The sequence below is a fragment of the Octodon degus genome, unplaced genomic scaffold (assembly GCF_000260255.1).
Source record: "Octodon degus isolate 3935 unplaced genomic scaffold, OctDeg1.0 scaffold00363, whole genome shotgun sequence".
NCBI lineage: Eukaryota > Metazoa > Chordata > Mammalia > Rodentia > Octodontidae > Octodon > Octodon degus.
The window spans coordinates 47,274-65,092 of NW_004524939.1; the positions used below are offsets into that span (position 1 = coordinate 47,274).

At 36.5% G+C, this 17,819-nt stretch overlaps 1 protein-coding gene across 1 annotated transcript in view; it reads left to right on the plus strand.

The window, feature by feature from the left end:
* Positions 1–3,888: 3,888 nt before the first annotated feature.
* LOC101586237 (tyrosine-protein kinase FRK) overlaps positions 3,889–17,819 on the plus strand; it is a gene marked incomplete at its 5' end in the record, with an annotated part of 35,037 nt that continues 21,106 nt past the window's right edge. Inside the window, 3 exons of the mRNA XM_004648217.2 lie at positions 3,889–4,081; positions 4,926–5,094; positions 9,335–9,493. Of these exons, the coding sequence (XP_004648274.1) occupies positions 3,889–4,081; positions 4,926–5,094; positions 9,335–9,493 (521 nt within the window). The remainder of the gene's footprint in view (positions 4,082–4,925; positions 5,095–9,334; positions 9,494–17,819) is intronic.

Sequence of the window (17,819 nt, forward strand, 5' to 3'; positions counted from 1 at the left end):
CAGTACAAGTTCTCATATGTCCTGAGTCTTAATTGACCTTAGAAGACTAGGGCCAAAATGTTGGCTTTCCTTGTAGCCCTCCTTTTTCTCTAATTTTAGTCTGCAAACTTAGGTTGTTAACCATCCAGAAGGCAAGCTTATTGTTATTATGAAATGATTTAGGCTATCAAGCTTAACCTCACTATCTCACTGCATTTCAAACATCTTAGGCATAATAAGGAACAGGTATTTTTCATCAAGTATTGATATACAACAGTGTATTTTATACTGTATTAGATGTTACTGTGTTCACCTTTAGTAGATAATAACCACTTTATAAAGTCGTCGTAAAAATAACACTTTCACTGACTATTGTAGGTAGCCTCTGGCCAAAGGAGTGTTTGAAATGAATGTGAAAAATGGACTTTCTGATTAGTTCAGGACTCCTGGAGTGTGTGGTTAGGGTTTAGAGCTGCAGGACAGTAGTCAGCAGAATTAAAAGAGTTGTTCTCAGAAATGTTTGCTTTGGCCATTGTGTCCCCTCTATCTCACTAAGATTGCTTAATATGTGTCATGTACCAAACCATCCCATTCTGGCCCTGTCCCCTGACCAAAACTTCTAGACAATATGCTGAAAGTGCTTTTCCTCTCTGTCTTTGTTTGAGTATAAGTAAATAAGTGCAGAAGTCTTAGCTCACTACTGTCTTCCTGAAGTTCTTGTACGCTGAAATAGCAGCCCCTTCTGGTCCTCTCAGTGACTACACTGAAGTCTCACCTCTGAGGAATCTTTTTCATCTTTTACGTAACCATGGATGCACACTGTGACAGACTATGTATGAGAAATTATTCTGCTTCCTTGAAAATACTCAATAATGTCTTTTTCCTTCATTGTAGATAATATATGTACCAATGGTGTTTTGAAAAAATCTTGTACTAGTCACTGAGATGCCTTCAGTGTACTTCCTTGCTGGGGCTGAATGTCTTTCACTCAGCCTTATTTCTTTTTATGGGCCCATTACTCCATCTTGACTGGTTGTTGATGGTTTTATATTTATTTATTTAAGTTTTTAAAAATGTATTTGGTTATTACAGGGTCTCACTACACAGCTCAGACTCATAGTAATTCTCCTGTTTTCAGCCTCCCCAGCGCTGGGATTATAGGTGTACACCACTATGCCCAGACTCTGGCTGCCTCAGCCCACCCTGGGGATGGGGCTGGTGGGGCATGTGGTGCTGGGGACCAAACCATGGCCCCTGCACTTGCAAACAGGTGCTTAAGTCTGCTGAGCTATCTCTCTGGCCTGAAGGTTTTATATTTAGAGGAAGCTCAGAATAGCTACATGGTTTAGATCTGCAATGTCCCTAAAATATCTCATGTGGGTTAATTCACAGATAAACCCATAGCTAAATATGTCACTAGGACACAGAGCCACGCTAGAAGGGGAGATGCACTGTGCCTCTTCCCTGGCTCATCCCTTCTCTCTGCTTGGTGGCCACAACAGATGATGTGAGTGGCTTTCCTCCATGGTGGGCCTTCCACTACACCTCTTCTATGTGAGCCAGTCAACTATGGACTAAAACCTTTGAAACTCCTAGCCAAAATAAACCTCTCTTCCTTTATATTATGGGAATCAGGCATTGTTTTCAGTGACAAAAATTATTAAATCACTATGTTTGTAGTAAATACTGTTCAATGCTTATTGATAATTGTGCTAAGGGAAAGAAGAGTATAAGATGTGTTAATCAGTAGTTTAGATGCAAGTACACAAAACCCAATTCAAACTAATTTAAGAAAAAATTAATCAAGTCCTGTAGTTTGAAAGCCAAGCTTGTGTGGCACTACAGTCTAAGCTTTAATTTTCACTTATTTATTTATTTATTTACACTACCAGAGATTAAACTCAGGACCCTGCACTTGCCAGGCAGGCGCTTATTCTACTGAACTATCTCTCTGGCCCTCTTAGCTTTAATTTTCAAATCAAGACCACTTTCCCTGGGCTGCCTGTCCTCCAGGTGAGTTTTCTACTGGCTAGGGGAAAGGATTTGACCAATAGCTGTAAACTCGCAGCAATGAAAATGACAGCAAAGATCACAAGCTAAGCTGGAAATTTAACATTAACATGACTGGTTCAAATTTTTCTAAAAAAAATTTTCTGCTTATTAAAACTATTATTTTCATCATTACATTCTTTATGGAGGTAGCTCTTCCAAAAAAAAAATGAAGCAGACTGTTATCAGCAAAGACAAATGTTAGGAATGCCATCTTGTAGTTGAGAGTAGCCTTTTACACTGAGTCTTTCCAGTGACAATCTTTAATTCAGAAATAAAACATCCACTAAATTCACAAATACAAACATTAAAAATCTATTATATAGAAATATAAATTAAATACATGCATTAGTTTGTGAGATTAGCTACCAAATGTTCATTGAATAGACAAATAGGCAAGTTATATAGGAATGAACTTCAAATACACCAAGTACTGTCTACAATTCCTGCTGTACATAAATGCTTGTATTAAGAATATAGATAGCTCAGTAGAATAAGTGCTTGCCTGGCAAGCACAAGGGCCTGAGTTCAATTCTCAGATCCACAAAACAAACAAACAAACAAACAAACAAAACCTATTTATTTATTTATTTATTTATTTATTGGCGGAACCAGGGATTGAACTCAGACCCTTGTGCTTGCCAGGGAAGCACTTATTCCACTGAGCCATCTCTCCGGCCCCAAAACCTCTTTATTAAAAGGGCCAGGGAGATAGCTTAGTAAATAAGTGCTTGCTTGGCAAGCACACGTACCTCAGTGTGTCCATTTACCAGTTAGTGGATATTTATCTAATTTTTATCTGTACTTGTAATTAGACTTTTGTAAAGTATGTGTGGCAAGTCAGTGAACATGGACTTCTAGCCATTTGTCACTCTAATAATGTATAAAGTTTTCATATCTTGACATTAAAAATTGTGGATTTATGAAATGAAAAACGTCAAAAGAAAAAAAGAAAATGACAGCAAAAACAAAACACAAAACTAAAGAAATAGCAAAACTCAGTTCCTGTCTTTCTGGAGCTCCCTGAATGCTTCTTTGCTACAATTACCCTGTTGGTGTGTTGGTGTTTTTCTCAAGTATAGGTAGCAACTAGGTCCCTTTGTATCAGATGCTTATACCTGTGAACAGTAACTCCCTAAAGAAAACTGGAGTGCTATTAACAGACAAGATAATTGGTGGTAGGCAAAAGTGACAATTACCTGCTCAGCATCAGACTACCTAAAAGCAGTGCAGCCTATTTGTTCTCACAGATGCTGCAAGATTGTATTGAGCAATCCAGCAAGGAGGTTGCACAGCAGAACAGCATCATTTGAGGCCCCGAGATACTATGTGTGTGGAACAGCTGTATTGTGGGACTGAAGGGCACTGTAACAGGCAGCCCTGAGGAGTACTGGCTGATACTGGATGACAGTCCTGAGGCACCCCTGTATTTCAGTCTCCCTGGTATCAGATACCCTGGGGAAAAACAGCAGGAAGTGTCTCACTGTTTCCAAATACCTTTGGGGTTTCCACTATGGACACTGTGATTCCTGAAGTGGATGAGTTCCTTCCCTGCATCTCTAGAGTGACAGAGGCAATTTGGCAGCTTGTTTGCATCGTGTCTGTCAGGCTTCCAAGCATGGAAAGTTTCTAGTTTTAACCTCATTCCTTTATCGTTAACTTACGTTGCCTTCAGCACAACCCTTCCATCTTCCAGCTCTTTTTTCTTTCTTTCTTTTTTTTGATTATATATCTTTTGTAAACTTCCTTAAACATTTTCTGTGAAAAAGTTGAGAAGTATATAGAATTTTGTGGAAATTTTATTCCATCAATTTAAAAATCACCATAAAGTAAATAAATCTGCTTGGCTCTGGCAATAAGTTTACTAACAGGACTTATTTGGATTTCAGTTTTAGATGAACGAGCTGTGAAACACTACAGAATCAGAAGACTGGATAAAGGAGACTTTTTTCTTACCCCGAGAAAAACATTTTCAACTTTGAATGAATTTGTGAACTATTACACCAGGACAAGTGACGGCCTGTGTGCAAGGCTGGGAAAACCATGCTTAAAGGTGAACTATGTCCAAGCCGTGTTCGTTTCTGAAGTTAACATTTCCTTTCAATTATTTATTTCTCATGTGATATCAGTTTAGGTTCCTAAACTGACAAGTTTAGGTGCTGACAACAACAAGTTGTCACTTGATTTAAGGCAGAAATGGGTAAACTATGGCCCATAAGTCAGTATTGTCCCATATTTAATTTTTCATATAAATTTTGTTGGAAGAGACATACAGTCCTCATGTAGTAACTTTGTTGACTAGTTTGGGGCCATTCTGGTTGAGTTTGGTAGCTATAACAGAAACATTATGGCAGATGATAAACCTGTTCATGGACTCTAGGAAGGAAGGCCTTCATGTACACTTAATGACACTTAGTTGATTGTTAAATATTTATTTACCAAAGAAGGTGTAAATGATTGAATAAACAAATAAAGATGGAAAAATTAATTTGAAATAATTTTATTTTGCAGAAGTAAGTTGATGCAGATAATACATACTACAGATCACACGTTCAAGGAAGACATGTGAATAAATGTTGGGTTTGGAAATTGGAGGTGGGGCTTTGGCCAGGGTGGAAAGCAGACAGAAGTCACTGCAGAGCCATCTGAGGGTGGCCTTGGATATAGTATGGGACAGAGAAATGCCAGGGCACATGCCTTGGGAGAGGATCAGCTTAAGGAGTTAGCAATACAGTCTCCCACAATTGACTTCCATTTGTACAGTAACTAGACTTTAATTTAGTGTTTTGATTTTTGACAGCAATATTTTCCCTAAATTGTAACTGGACTCCTAATTTCAACAAAAATATTAAATCTACTTGTTGTTTTATCAGTATTGTCATTATTTTGTCAAACAGGTACAGGTCCCAACTACCTTTGATTTGTCCTATAAAACTGTGGACGACTGGGAGATAGACCGCAGCTCTGTGCAGCTTCTGAAGAGACTGGGATATGGTCAGTTTGGTGAAGTCTGGGAAGGCCTGTGGAACAACACCACTCCAGTAGCTGTGAAAACATTAAAACCAGGTGTGAGTCCACTGATGCATTTCTTCTGTCAGCTTAGGATTCTGTATTCTAATGCCCTTTTGCTCCTGGCCTTGGTTAAAAAAATTACCAAAGATCATTTAAAAACTCAAATGAAAAAGTGGTGCTGTTTAAAGCAAAACTACTTTTTCAACACTAAATTATATATGGTTAACAGGTAAACTGGTCCATATTAAAGACTTCATATCTGAAAATATAGAAATGGTCTCTGTTAATAAGGAAAATATACCAAAATCAATGTTCAGTCACCCAGCTATCATTCTCTCTGTGGTCAATGTGGAGTGAGAAAATGCAGAGAGATTAAGTAGCTTTCTTAAATTTTATTCCTTGCATAATTTGAGCATCTTTTGAACTGCTCTGTGTTTCAGTTTTATCATTTGTAAAGTGGAGAAGTTAATAAGGCCCACCTAGCAGAGTGATGCTGAAAGTAAGTCATTACTAGGAACACTCCATATGGTGCCTGGTTCATAGCAAGGGAACAAAACAAAATAATGTTATTATTATTAAAATTGTAGGAAATGTAAGAGCTGAGATTTTAACCCATATCTGTCACTATTATGTTCTACCTCTTGGAAGTGACAGTCTACAAAAGTGTGACATTATTGTGGCAGCTTCGTATCTGCTTTGAATGACCTGGGTATGAATAATGAGCTGAGAGCACTGTTCTGCTCTGTAGGCTTTCCATGATTGACTGAGTCCGGAATACGGAGAAGTTGCATGAGTCACAGAAAATAAGCTGTTTGGCAATGTGTATAACATAACAGCTCCTACGCCATGTGCCAAGGCACACTGGGCCACCACAGTGAACTCACAGGGGATCTCTGGGACATGTAAGAGTTATGACAGAAACATTTGGATTTAACACAGTTTGCTACCTCTGAGTAGCTTGATGTTTCAGCTTCACGTCATGTTGCTTCCTTTTGGTGACATCCTAGTTTTGTGAACCTGAATTTTTGATGATTGCTGTGATGAACTGCAAGATGCACTTAAAACAAACTTGGACCTGGAAATGAAGATAGCCATGTTCAATCTATTTCCAAGATTTGAGAAGTTGTGCAGTACCCAGTAGGTACTTTTAGGGCTGGCAAATAGCTCAGTGGATTAGAGTGCCTGCAAGCAGGCACAGTAGCCAGGTGTTCAATCCCTAGGCCTGCCATACCATCCTCACCCCCAGGGTGCACTGAGATGGTAGTTAAGACTGGGCATGTTGGCACATGCCTATAATCCCAGCACTCTGGAGGCTGTAAACAGGGAGATCACTATGAGTCTGATCTAGTAGTGAGACCCTGAACACACTGTGAACCCTTCCTTAAAATACAGAAAAAAGGTACTTTTAAAATATTAGCAAGTAATTGAGGTTAAAAGTGAAACTTTCCTGTATTCTGTTTTCAAAAGATTTTACAGATAAATTCTGGTTTGCATGTGACCAAGTAATGAAATATGGCAAAATATACATAAATAAATAAATAAATAAATAAATAAATAAATAAATAAATAACCTGCTGAGAAACAGGAGGTAACATGGGCTAGAAGTGTTGTGATCTTGTGGTACAACAATTAAGAACATAGCGTTTGGTATAAAATAAACCTGAAATCACATGGGACCCTGTCCTCTGTGATTTCTAACAAATTATTAATCTTTCTGAATCATCTTACCAGGCAATTCAAATTTTAATGGTTCTTACTTTATAAGATTTTATGAGGACAGACTTGGTCAATGTGTATAAAGTATCGGCAGGAGTTCTTAATAAATTGAGCATCCATGGGGCTACAAACAGATGCACCCACTTAAATGTGAATTCACTAGAGCAGTAGTTCAGTTCCAGTGTTCATGTCTGCCCAATAAAACAGTACAGAGGCATTTTAAAGAAGCCAGATGCCACGTAAGCATTCCAGGTCAAGATGATCTGCCTAGTCAACACTTAAGATTTTCACAGATTTATATATTTACAAAATTTAGTTTTAACTGTCAACCAATTACATGTTTTTCAATCCTAAACTTGTTGACAGTGGAGACTAAGTTTTTGATCAACATAATCACTTTTCCGAAAAGAAGTAGGGAGCTATCCTTCCTAATAGTTGTTCTCTAAGGAAGACCAACTAAAGGTCAAAAAGGAATAAAAATCATATTTCTTATGCTAAAAAACCCCAATAGTTTTCTTTCCAACAATTATTCAATTACAGTTTAATAGCAACAAACATCTTTGCAGAATGGTTAAATGTATTCACCTCACTAGGACCATTAGTCAATCTTAATAGCTACTTTGCTTTGCAGACTACCATGCAATAATGATGAGCCTTAAATAGACTCCCACAGTAGCTTGGACAGGCAAAAATTAGTATTTGATTCTGGATCATGTGTGGGTCTCTCTTGCTCTGCACTTGCACAGCCATAACTAGTAGAACCAAAAGAAGTGCTCTGAATACCTCCACCTTCCTGCAGGAGCTAATGACACATCAATGTTTCAGCTCCTGTGAATAGTCTGGGGATAGTTTGACTTGGGAGTGGTTTGTGAATCCTCCATAAATTGTCTGAATGGTGATCATAATTGCTGGTCTCACTATAAGTTCATCAATCATATTTTTGAAATTCTGTACCTATATTTGATCACATACCAAACAACCAAGAAGAAAATACTTTCTTACATTTTTAGATGCCTCTTTATGCTCAGCTCCATTTTTCTCCCATGATTCCAAATTTTAATACTGTTTGATTAAAGGGAGTAAATCAAAAGCAGAGTTGGAAATGAAGGAGACCAGGGAAACATGGTAGGAAGGAAAATAGGCTGTTTTTTCTTTCTTTTAAGACCTTGCTCTTTCTCCTCAGTCAATTAAAAATACAGGCGGGCTGTTCAGTTTCCTAAAAGTATGCATATCAAAATAATTCAAATGATATTCCACAGTCATTGAATAATACAGAGGTGTCAGGCATTGCTGTTATCCAGATAATGATTATGTGACACAAGTAGGACTGTTAGCCACACTTTCCAGATGAAGAAATTGAAGTTCAGAGAGGTTTGGTAACTGCTCAGATCATACAAGTGTTAATAGCTGAAATTTGTCCAGAATACAGTTTGATTGGACCTAGGTGTTGACCTTCCACACTCACAAGCAGGCGACTGCATTAGTGTGTTAGGTGTTGTACTGTATGACCATATTTTCTTAACTTCACAATGATAAGTCACAGGACTGACTTAGACTGTCAAAGTGCATTCAGGCCTGAGTTCAGTATCAGTTGCAAAGACTTCTGCCTGGAAAGGGTAATGAATCACATGGTCTCTTTGAGTATCAGTGGAAATGATATTTGCTCTATCCTTAGTGAATATTAAAATGTGAAATAGCAATATTCATTCAGCCATAGTAATACTTCTGACACATCATATTCTAAAATAAGTAAATGAGTTTAAAATTGTTGGTGAAATTTAAAGTTCCTTTTTTAGATGTTATTTGATGTTAACTACCTGCGTCTTTGAATGGTGAGTCAGAACTGTACCACATAAATAGAACTTACTTTTAAACCAGTCCTCAAAGTAGGCTCTGACAGTCTCTCTTATCATTTGGTTAAACTGTAAGGCTTTCATGGTAGAAATTGAGAATGCAGAAGAAAATGCTGAACATTAGTTTCATGTTAAATACATAAAACTAATGTAAGAAAAAAGCTTACCTTTTGGTAATGGCCCTTAAATATTTTCTACTTGACCTGTTTTTATTTTCCTACAGAATTAAGGGTGTAAGTATGGCAGAATGTCATTTTTAAGGATTGTTTTCCAGCTGTTCCCACAGTGGGCACCATGGACTAGGTAGCTGTTAGTCTTTCCTGGATCTGGATGGATGGTGCCAGCTGGAGTGATTAAACACTCAGCATCCTCCAGCATTCTTGCCAACTGAATGTCTTCTCTTTGTGTGCTTAAGATGCCTCCTCATTTTATCAGTTAGACTGTCAGTTGTTCCTTTTCTCTTTATTTTTCTTATGGAACTGAATCAAGTGCTCTTCACCTCAGGCCGTAACACGTAAACTACACACCCCTGATACAACAGTACTTCTGGTAATTAGGTTGCCCTGACTAAACTGATTTTATTCTTCAATAACTTAGAAGATTTGTGACACTGATGCTCAATGCTACTGAGAAGCACGAGGCAGTCTGAGCAGTTCCCACCAGGCTTCTGTGAGAAGAGCAAGGCCTCAGTAACACTAAATGATTTCTTTCTCCTCTTGTTTCAGGTTCAATGGATCCAAAGGACTTCCTGAGGGAGGCACAGATAATGAAGAATCTGAGGCATCCAAAGCTTATCCAGCTCTATGCTGTTTGCACTTTAGAAGATCCAATTTATATTATCACAGAACTGATGAGATATGGAAGTCTGCAGGAGTATCTACAAAGTAAGCTAAAGACTTAATAAAGGAAAAAAGTAGGAGCAATCTAGGTTAGCCAGTTCTGTAAATGTCAATTTAGCAAACCCTCTCTAATCCGAGGGATATTTACTGAGTGTATATCTGTAAGAATGAATGTTGTAGCTGAGCAGCTCAACTGCTACTTTACGGATACATTCTGGGCACTGAAAAGGAAGAATGATATTTATGTAGTGAGGAGCAAGTTGTTCACGGTAAGCATATCAGACTATTTCAGTTAATGTGAGAAATTAACAAATGATTATTTTGCATGCTGCTCTAGTTCCTGTAGGAATTAATTGAACATTGTCAATCATGGAGCAATATTTTTCTAAAGTACAGAATTTGGATATATGGGATGCTTTTGAAGAAAATATCCTAGATTTTTTTTCCAGCATTTGCTAGTACTGTGCTTATGAGGGTTTAAAATATGTCCACTGCTAGGCAGCATTAGAATTTTTAGACAAACAGGTAGAAATATGCTATTGCTTTACTCCTTCATCTGCTTACTATGGACAAAGAAGACTTAAGGGCATTGGACAGTGTGGAATTCTGATGTTCATTACAAATGAATAATTCAATAAATAATAAAATAATAAAATGAGTTGTTCAAAGAAGCTGAGATCATTATTGAGAGAATAATTCATGGTTGGAAAATGGAATTTTTCTCTAGTTTCTTAAAATGTCAGAGTGAGAGTCATAGAAAATATAAAAGTAAAGGGAGGTGAGAGTAATGAAACAAAATTTCAGTAAGATGAAAGAAAGTATTCTGATTCAGAGTGACTAGTAAGTCCAGTAATTCTAAATTACAAAACAAAATGAGAAGGACAGAGAACATAATATGATGTGTTATGCTGTGGAAAACAAAAATATACCTAGATGCTGTATATATTAAATATATGTAAATCTAATAGCCTCGGAATGTGTTACCCACCAGAAAGTGATCATTGGCTGTTTTTGTCTTAGTCTCAGAAAAGTCAAAGAGTGACTTTGGGTCATACATAACAATCTCTTCTATTCAGGTTTGTCGGGTATTTAGTACATTTACCTTCTTTGGCTGCCAAAATACTTCACTCAATGGCTTCCTCTTTGTTTTTCATCCACAAGGTTCTTCTCATAACCTCGACTTCTCAAAATTTTGGGGTATTCCAGGACTCTTTTACAGTTCAGTTTCCTTGCTAATTCTATTCAGTGTTGCTTAAATGTTTATATATTGATGATTCCCAAATTATATTATTTCAGAACAGTATGCCCACCCACCTTCTTGACCTTTCCACATGAATGCTGATGTATGTAAATCTAGTGCAGCCACACTCTTTAGATCGCAGAAGCTTCACACAGCATGTGTTTTGCTTCCTCATTCTTTGGGTACAAAATAAGCTTGCTGGTGCCTTAGCCTTTTTGGTTATTTTGGAAGGCAAAGGAGTGGGACTATTCTCACCCTAGCTTTTAAAGTTTCTGACCAGAGGTGACACAGTTATTTCTGTGTCCCTTTCATTTGCTCACATCAAGTCAAATGAGGTAGAAAAAATAAGTCCTGTAAAGTACTTGAAAGGAGAAAAAATATTTGAATATAGCAGCAAGGTCTACCTGACATGCTGAATAAAACATGTCAAAATGTCACGTGCAAAACTGATCTTGTATTCTCCCTAGTGATCTGCATTCTTTTCTTTTTCATTTTATTTATTTTTTTCTTTTCATTTTTAAATTTAAGTTTATTGGTAAAATTTAGGCATAAGAAATGAGAACATTCAGCGTAGAGAATTTGTACCTGTGCACATTACATCTCAATTCCTCTGCTCCCCCCATTTTCTCCCCTCTTTTCAAACCACCTTTCCCTGCCCTTTCCCAAGTCTCATTCTTCTCTCATTTTTTCCCTTTCTTTCCCCTCTTCACTTTCTATCTCCCTTTTACTTTTAAACAATTTCTTCTTATTTCACAATAATTAATATTACTGTTTATATTTTCAGTTTCTTACACCCGAGAGGTAATACAATATTTACACGTGTGGGTCCAATTTATTTCACTTATAATTATGGTCTCAAGGACAATTCTTTTAGCTGTAAATATCTCACTTTTATATTTTTCTTTCTGGCAGAGTAGTATTCTATTATGTAAGAAAAACTACATCTTTTTATCCATTCACTGATTGATGGACCCTTGGGCTGCCTCCAAGATTTAGCTGTTCCCAACTGTGATGCTATAAACAAGGGTGTGCATATATGGCTGTGGTATGATGCTTTTAATTCTTCTGGGAAGATATCCATAAAAGGGCTAACTGGGTCAAATGGGACTGATAATCCTAGACTTTTAAGTCCTGTCTGTACTGATTTGTACAATGTTTGCACAAATCTACACTCCTATAAACAGCAGAGAAGGGTCCCATTTCCACCAGCATTTGTTATTAGTTGTTTTCTTCATAATAATTATTCTTTCCAGAGTAAAATGCAATTGAAGTATTGTTTTAATTTGCAGTTCTCAAATGACCAATGATATTGAACATTTTTTTCATATATTTGTTATTTGTCCTTCTGAGAAATGTCCATTCATCTTAAATGCCCATTTTTGGATTGGTTCTTTAAATTTGGATGCTCTAATTTTTTTTTCAGGTTTTTATATGTCTAGATTTTAGTATTAAGAATAGCTGGCATAAATTTTTCCCACTATGTGTGTTTTCTTTTCACTTGGTGCTTTCTTTTGTTGCGCAAAAGCGTTTTAATGTAATGAGATCCCAGTTGTTGATTCTTTATGATAGTTCCTGTGCAATCAGGGTTTTGTTCATAAAGTCTTTGCCTACATCTATGTCTTCCAGAATTTTCCCTATTCTATCTTCTGGCAGATTTACTGTTTATGTTTTAATATTTAGTGATCTGCATTCTTGTCTTTCTCTGCTAATGTCAACACTCAGACCTAATACCCTGGTGTCACTTCTACTTCTCGTACTATATTTAACTAACCAGAAAATCTATTTTGACTTGTGTTCGCTGTTTCATCTCTCCTCAGAGTTCCCACCCAGGTTCATGCATCATGACTGGCTTGGGCTCTGCAGTAGTGTATTCTCTAGTACACCTTTTTTGGTTCTTCTTTAGTCTTTTCATAACACCATAGTTGGAGAGATCCATTTAAAATGCAAATCAGAGCATTAACCTGTTCCTCCTGAGTTGGAAACCTTGAAAATCCCTTGTGGTTTCTTTCCTCTGTTTATCTCCAAATCCTTCCCATGACCTGGTTCTACATTATATCACTGGTCTCATCTCCTATGTCCTTCCTCTTTCTCACTCCCTGTTACCACACTGGCCTTCTTCGTTATTCTTCTTGCTCTATACGTTTCCTTTCCCTCATGTCCTTTGCAATTGTCATTTCTTTGACCCGCACTGTTCCTTTTGTGGAGTAGCCCATCTTGGGCAACTTTAGCAAGGCATCCAGGAGGATTAATAAATATACAGTTGCCAAATGTAACCCCTGTCTAATAAAGAGTTATAAATACAATAAAATGACCAAAAAAATGAATGGACCACTTTAAATAGCCCATTATGATAACTATAGCTATAACCAAAAAACCCTTTAGTGATAGAATGTAAGTGAAAAAAATTCATTTTGATGCAAATATGAACAGTCATAAGTTTGTGAACCTTTAGTGCCTCTTCCTCAACTAATGGATTGAGATCAGGTTGCTGTTGGTTGTTGGCTGGAGAATGCCCTGTGCTTTTTTTTTTTTTTTTTTTTTTTTACATTTTTATATTTATTTATTTATTTTTATCAATAAAAAGAAAAGTATTTTATTTAATTTTTTTTTTACTTTATAACTGTATGTAGTTCTTCTTTTTTACTTTTATTAGTACATGTTTGCAGTACATAATGATCTCATTGACTATAGGGAATAGGTACATATACATTGTACATTTCAATTCTTTTTTCCCATTAAAATAAAATATTATACAGGAAAATACAAACAATTCAGTATTTTTATGAACTGATCTTATCTCCCAAATAAGGCAAAATTTTGACAAGTTCCTTTAAAACTTCATCTTCCAGTCATTTTGACTTATATAAAACTCATGCTTCATGTACTTTTGGCATCTGTTTTCTAGATTGTTTGTAAGATTTATCACTGTTATGCAGTGTGGTTTGTCTAATCTCACATTTCTTTGTATGACAATATCACAATATGTTCACTCTACTAGTGATGAATGTTGAGATATTTTCAATTGGAATTACATTATGAATACACATTGTTACTATGAAAATTTTTGTAGTTATGCTTTATCAAGCACATATATACATTTCCATTGAGTATATACTAAAGAGTGAAATTACTGGGTTGTGGATGCATATGCTTGGTTTTATATTTTTCCCATAATTTTATTGATAAACAAATAGCAATGAGACAGTTTCAAACCAAATTGGTAGGGCAGTTTCGATAATCAACACATCGCGTACTTTCTTCCTAGTGGTTAATTGCTGTACAAGATGCAGACATGATATCCTATTTACAAACACCATTAGAACAAATCACTTATTTATTAAGAGAATATAACTATATAACTATCCTAACCACTTTGAATACACAGATGCAAAATGGACATTCATCTGTATCCCCTTTTTTTCTTAAGTTCTGTTATTTGAATATTATAGGTGTGTAAACTCAGCAAAATATTCTAAAAGAGTCCAGGAGCCCATAATAATATTGGGTCTTCCGCTTGACAGGCAATGTCAGAAATTGTTGACCTGAGTCCCCTATAGCTCAACATAACAGCATGGCTTTACTTCTTATATTTTGTTTTTATATTTTCTGCTGGATGGTTAAGACCAAGGTAAAGCAGGACCTATGCAACAAGAGTTGCAGCTTTTGGGTCTGATAAGGTCAGTGAAATCCCCTCAGTATTTATCCTGAGATCATGTACCTCAGATTGTAGAACCTTTGTGAGTATCAGCCATGTGGATGAGTTACAGCCATTGCTTGGCCAATGTGCTCTCTGTGAAAGCCTGAGAGAATGTTTTCTCTCCATGTGACTCTCCTTAGGTACACTCTACATCATCGATCACTTTGCTCTTTGGCCCCATAATCTTCTTGATCAGAAAATTTGGGACACTACTGAGTTATATGATGTTAGAGTACAAATTCTCATATGTCCTGAGTCTTAATTGACCTTAGAAGGCTAGGGCCAAAATGTTGGCTTTTCTTGCAGCCCTCTTTTTTTCTCTAATTTTGGTCTGCAAACTTAGGTTGTTAACCATCCAGAAGACAAGCTTATTGTTATTATCAAACAACTTAGGCTGTTAAGCTTAACCTCACTATCTATCTGCATATCAAACATCTTAGGCATAATAAGGAACAGGTATTTTTCATCAAGTATTGATATGTTGAACTTTAAGTCCCTACAGAATATGATAAAAAAACATTTAAAAATTAGAATATATTTTTAAAATAGGCATAAAGAATTATATACTTCTTATGTTTACAATTAATTCAAAAAATCTCACCATATACAACCTTGAAGCAGAAGAGTCCCACAATATTCCTTTTCCTGTCTCTTGCTTTTATTCACCACCCCCTTCTTCTTGAACAACTACCTACCCAAGAGACATCATAGCAGCAACTGTCATGTCATGACAAGCAGCCCATGTTCAGAAGAACAGAATGACAGGCATTCCAAGCATGAAACTACTATTACAAATTACCATCTGCTATATTTATTTTTTTAAAAAGAGTACAAATTAGAATTAAAACAATAAAATTTACAAGAAAAAATTTCACTGAACAAAGTAATATGAATTTCATAGTATTTGTTGTAATACATAGTATCTTCCAACCAGTTATTCATATTACCACATATGTACATAAAATTGGGATAAGAAAGAAAAAAACTTTTAAGAAATTCAGAAGAGAAAAAGTATAAATAGTTGACAAAAGGAGATGAAATAGATTAAAGCATTAGCTGCTTCTTTCCATAGACCAGCAGAAATGCATAGTACAGTTGTGCAAACCATCCTGTTTACATACACAGGGCCACTTATAACTTAGATGCATGCTACATTAGACTGAGCAAGTAAAAAAAGCAACAGAATGGGGAGCATCGGTGACATGCACGTATGTGCTGAGACTTGCCCAGGCATTTCTTCAGCTGGGTGCTCCTCAGAAAAACGTGGATTATCCAATTTCCACCAGTGTTGTTTTGTCAGTGAAAACTTTATAGCAACCATAATAGGGTTAGATATTGTATTTGATATTTGAAACTGCATGCATACGACAGCCTTTCTATATAACAAGCTTTGTAGCCCTTAAGCTTGGTTGAATTTTTTGAAATAAATTTCTCAAAAATAAGAGTTTTCAAAAATGTATTCAACTAAGGGTAATTCATGACAGATTTTTCTTACTGAAACTTATCAGGATAAATTTCTTTATTTTTCAAGATTGTGTTGTAGGGGCCAGGGAGATAGCTCAGTAGAATAAATGCCTGCCTGGCAAGTGCAAGGCACTGAGTTCAATCCCCAGTTCCACAAAATTAAATAAATAAATAAATAAATAAATAAATAGTGTTGGTCTTTTTCCCCAATAAATACTTATAGAACATATAAGACATAGGCCCTTAGTTCTTCTTAGGGAACATCAAATATTTTCTATTTGTATAAATCAAGTCCTAGTTTTTCATAATTCTCATAGTCAGTTAACATAAGTGGATTGAAGTAGATAAGTATCTCATTTTCAAGAAGGTACACTTTGACTGAATATGGCTACAAAGCTCTGTTGTTCATATACATGAAGTAATACCTTGGTTCACAAACTCTTCTGTTTGCAAAGTAAGAAACATGCTTTTCAGAGTGAGTATGGCTAAGTAAAGGCAGGAAAAGTACACTTTGCAGGATGAGAGCAGATCATTGTTAAAGAGAGAACAATGGCCAGGAGCTCAATAATGACTGCCTGTTGTATCTCCCACTCGTTAGGCTAATGTCAGATCTAGGCTGTCCTATCAGAAATCTGCTAGAGTTTTCATGGGAAGAATTGAGGATAACAGTCTCTAACTGTTCCCAGGTACAGGGCTTGTACTCATGTTTTGCGGATCTCTGTGATTGACAGATACACCGCTTGACCAACCATACCCTAATCTCCTGTCTAACATCAACTGGCAATAATTGTCTATTGCTATATGGCATGTTACTTGAAACATTAAAGAAGACTGTTTATTTTCTCCAGTTTGTGTGTTCAGGAGTCAAGTTACAGCCATGATGTTGCTAGGTGGCTCATCATCTGAAGATTCTACTACAATGATGGCAAACCTATGGCACATATGTTACTGTATTTTTAAGTCAAAAGATGTTAATATATGAGTTGTTTTTTTGTAAACTAAAATTTCACTATTCAGATTTAACTTCGGTGATAACACTTTGTGATAAGTGGGTTCAGAGTTGCAGTTTGGCACAGAGTCTCTAAGAGGTTCCCCATCATGGCTCTAGTAGATGTAAAACAACTTCATATGATTGCTGTGAAGATGTTTTTTCTACCTGAGCTGTTGGACTGAGGAAGTCAGGTTAAAGCTAAGATAAGCTGCTGCATAGGTATGTGTTGGCGGGGGGGCAAAGTTACAATTTATAAGTGACAACTCAAATAGACAAACATGAAGGCAAAGGACAACCAAGGTCATTACTAAAGATGAAAGATACACTTATTGACTGGCACAAAAGTGAGAAGACTCCTAATTAACAACATTTGCTTTTTCTAAAAGAATTAAGAGATTAGTGAAGATGAACCTGTTAGTTATTGGTCCTATATTCTTGCTTACAAAGAGCTGCTTATAAGATGGATGCTTGCTTCCTTCAAGTGAGAAAGTAAAAAAGCAACAAAGTACAGAGTATCAGTAAAATTAAGTTACAGTCTTATATAATGTAATCTTGCAAGTGATTACCTATCATGCTTACCATGCTCTTTGTTAAATGTGAATCACTGCTACCAGATCATCCCAGGGAAGGGTCTTTGGGAAGGTATGAACATCAGTAGTCAGGAATCCTTTAAACCATACTGAATGCTACCTACCACATAGCCCAATTTAACTGCAAGGGTCAATGGGAAATGTAGCTTTTGTGGTGTACTGAGAAAATGAAGGACAAAAGGGTTGGTAAGCTGTTAGTTTCACCTAATAATACAGAAATATATACTACTTGCTCTTAAAAAGGGTTTGTATAAATGTGTGCACAAATATACTCTCTTTAAATCCTTCCCTGGGGGCCTGGCCCTAGCTCAGTCCTTTAAGTGGCTGCTTCCACAAAGCTGTCAGCCTCAGGTTGCTGGAGTTCGAACCTCACAACTCTCCCGCTGGCC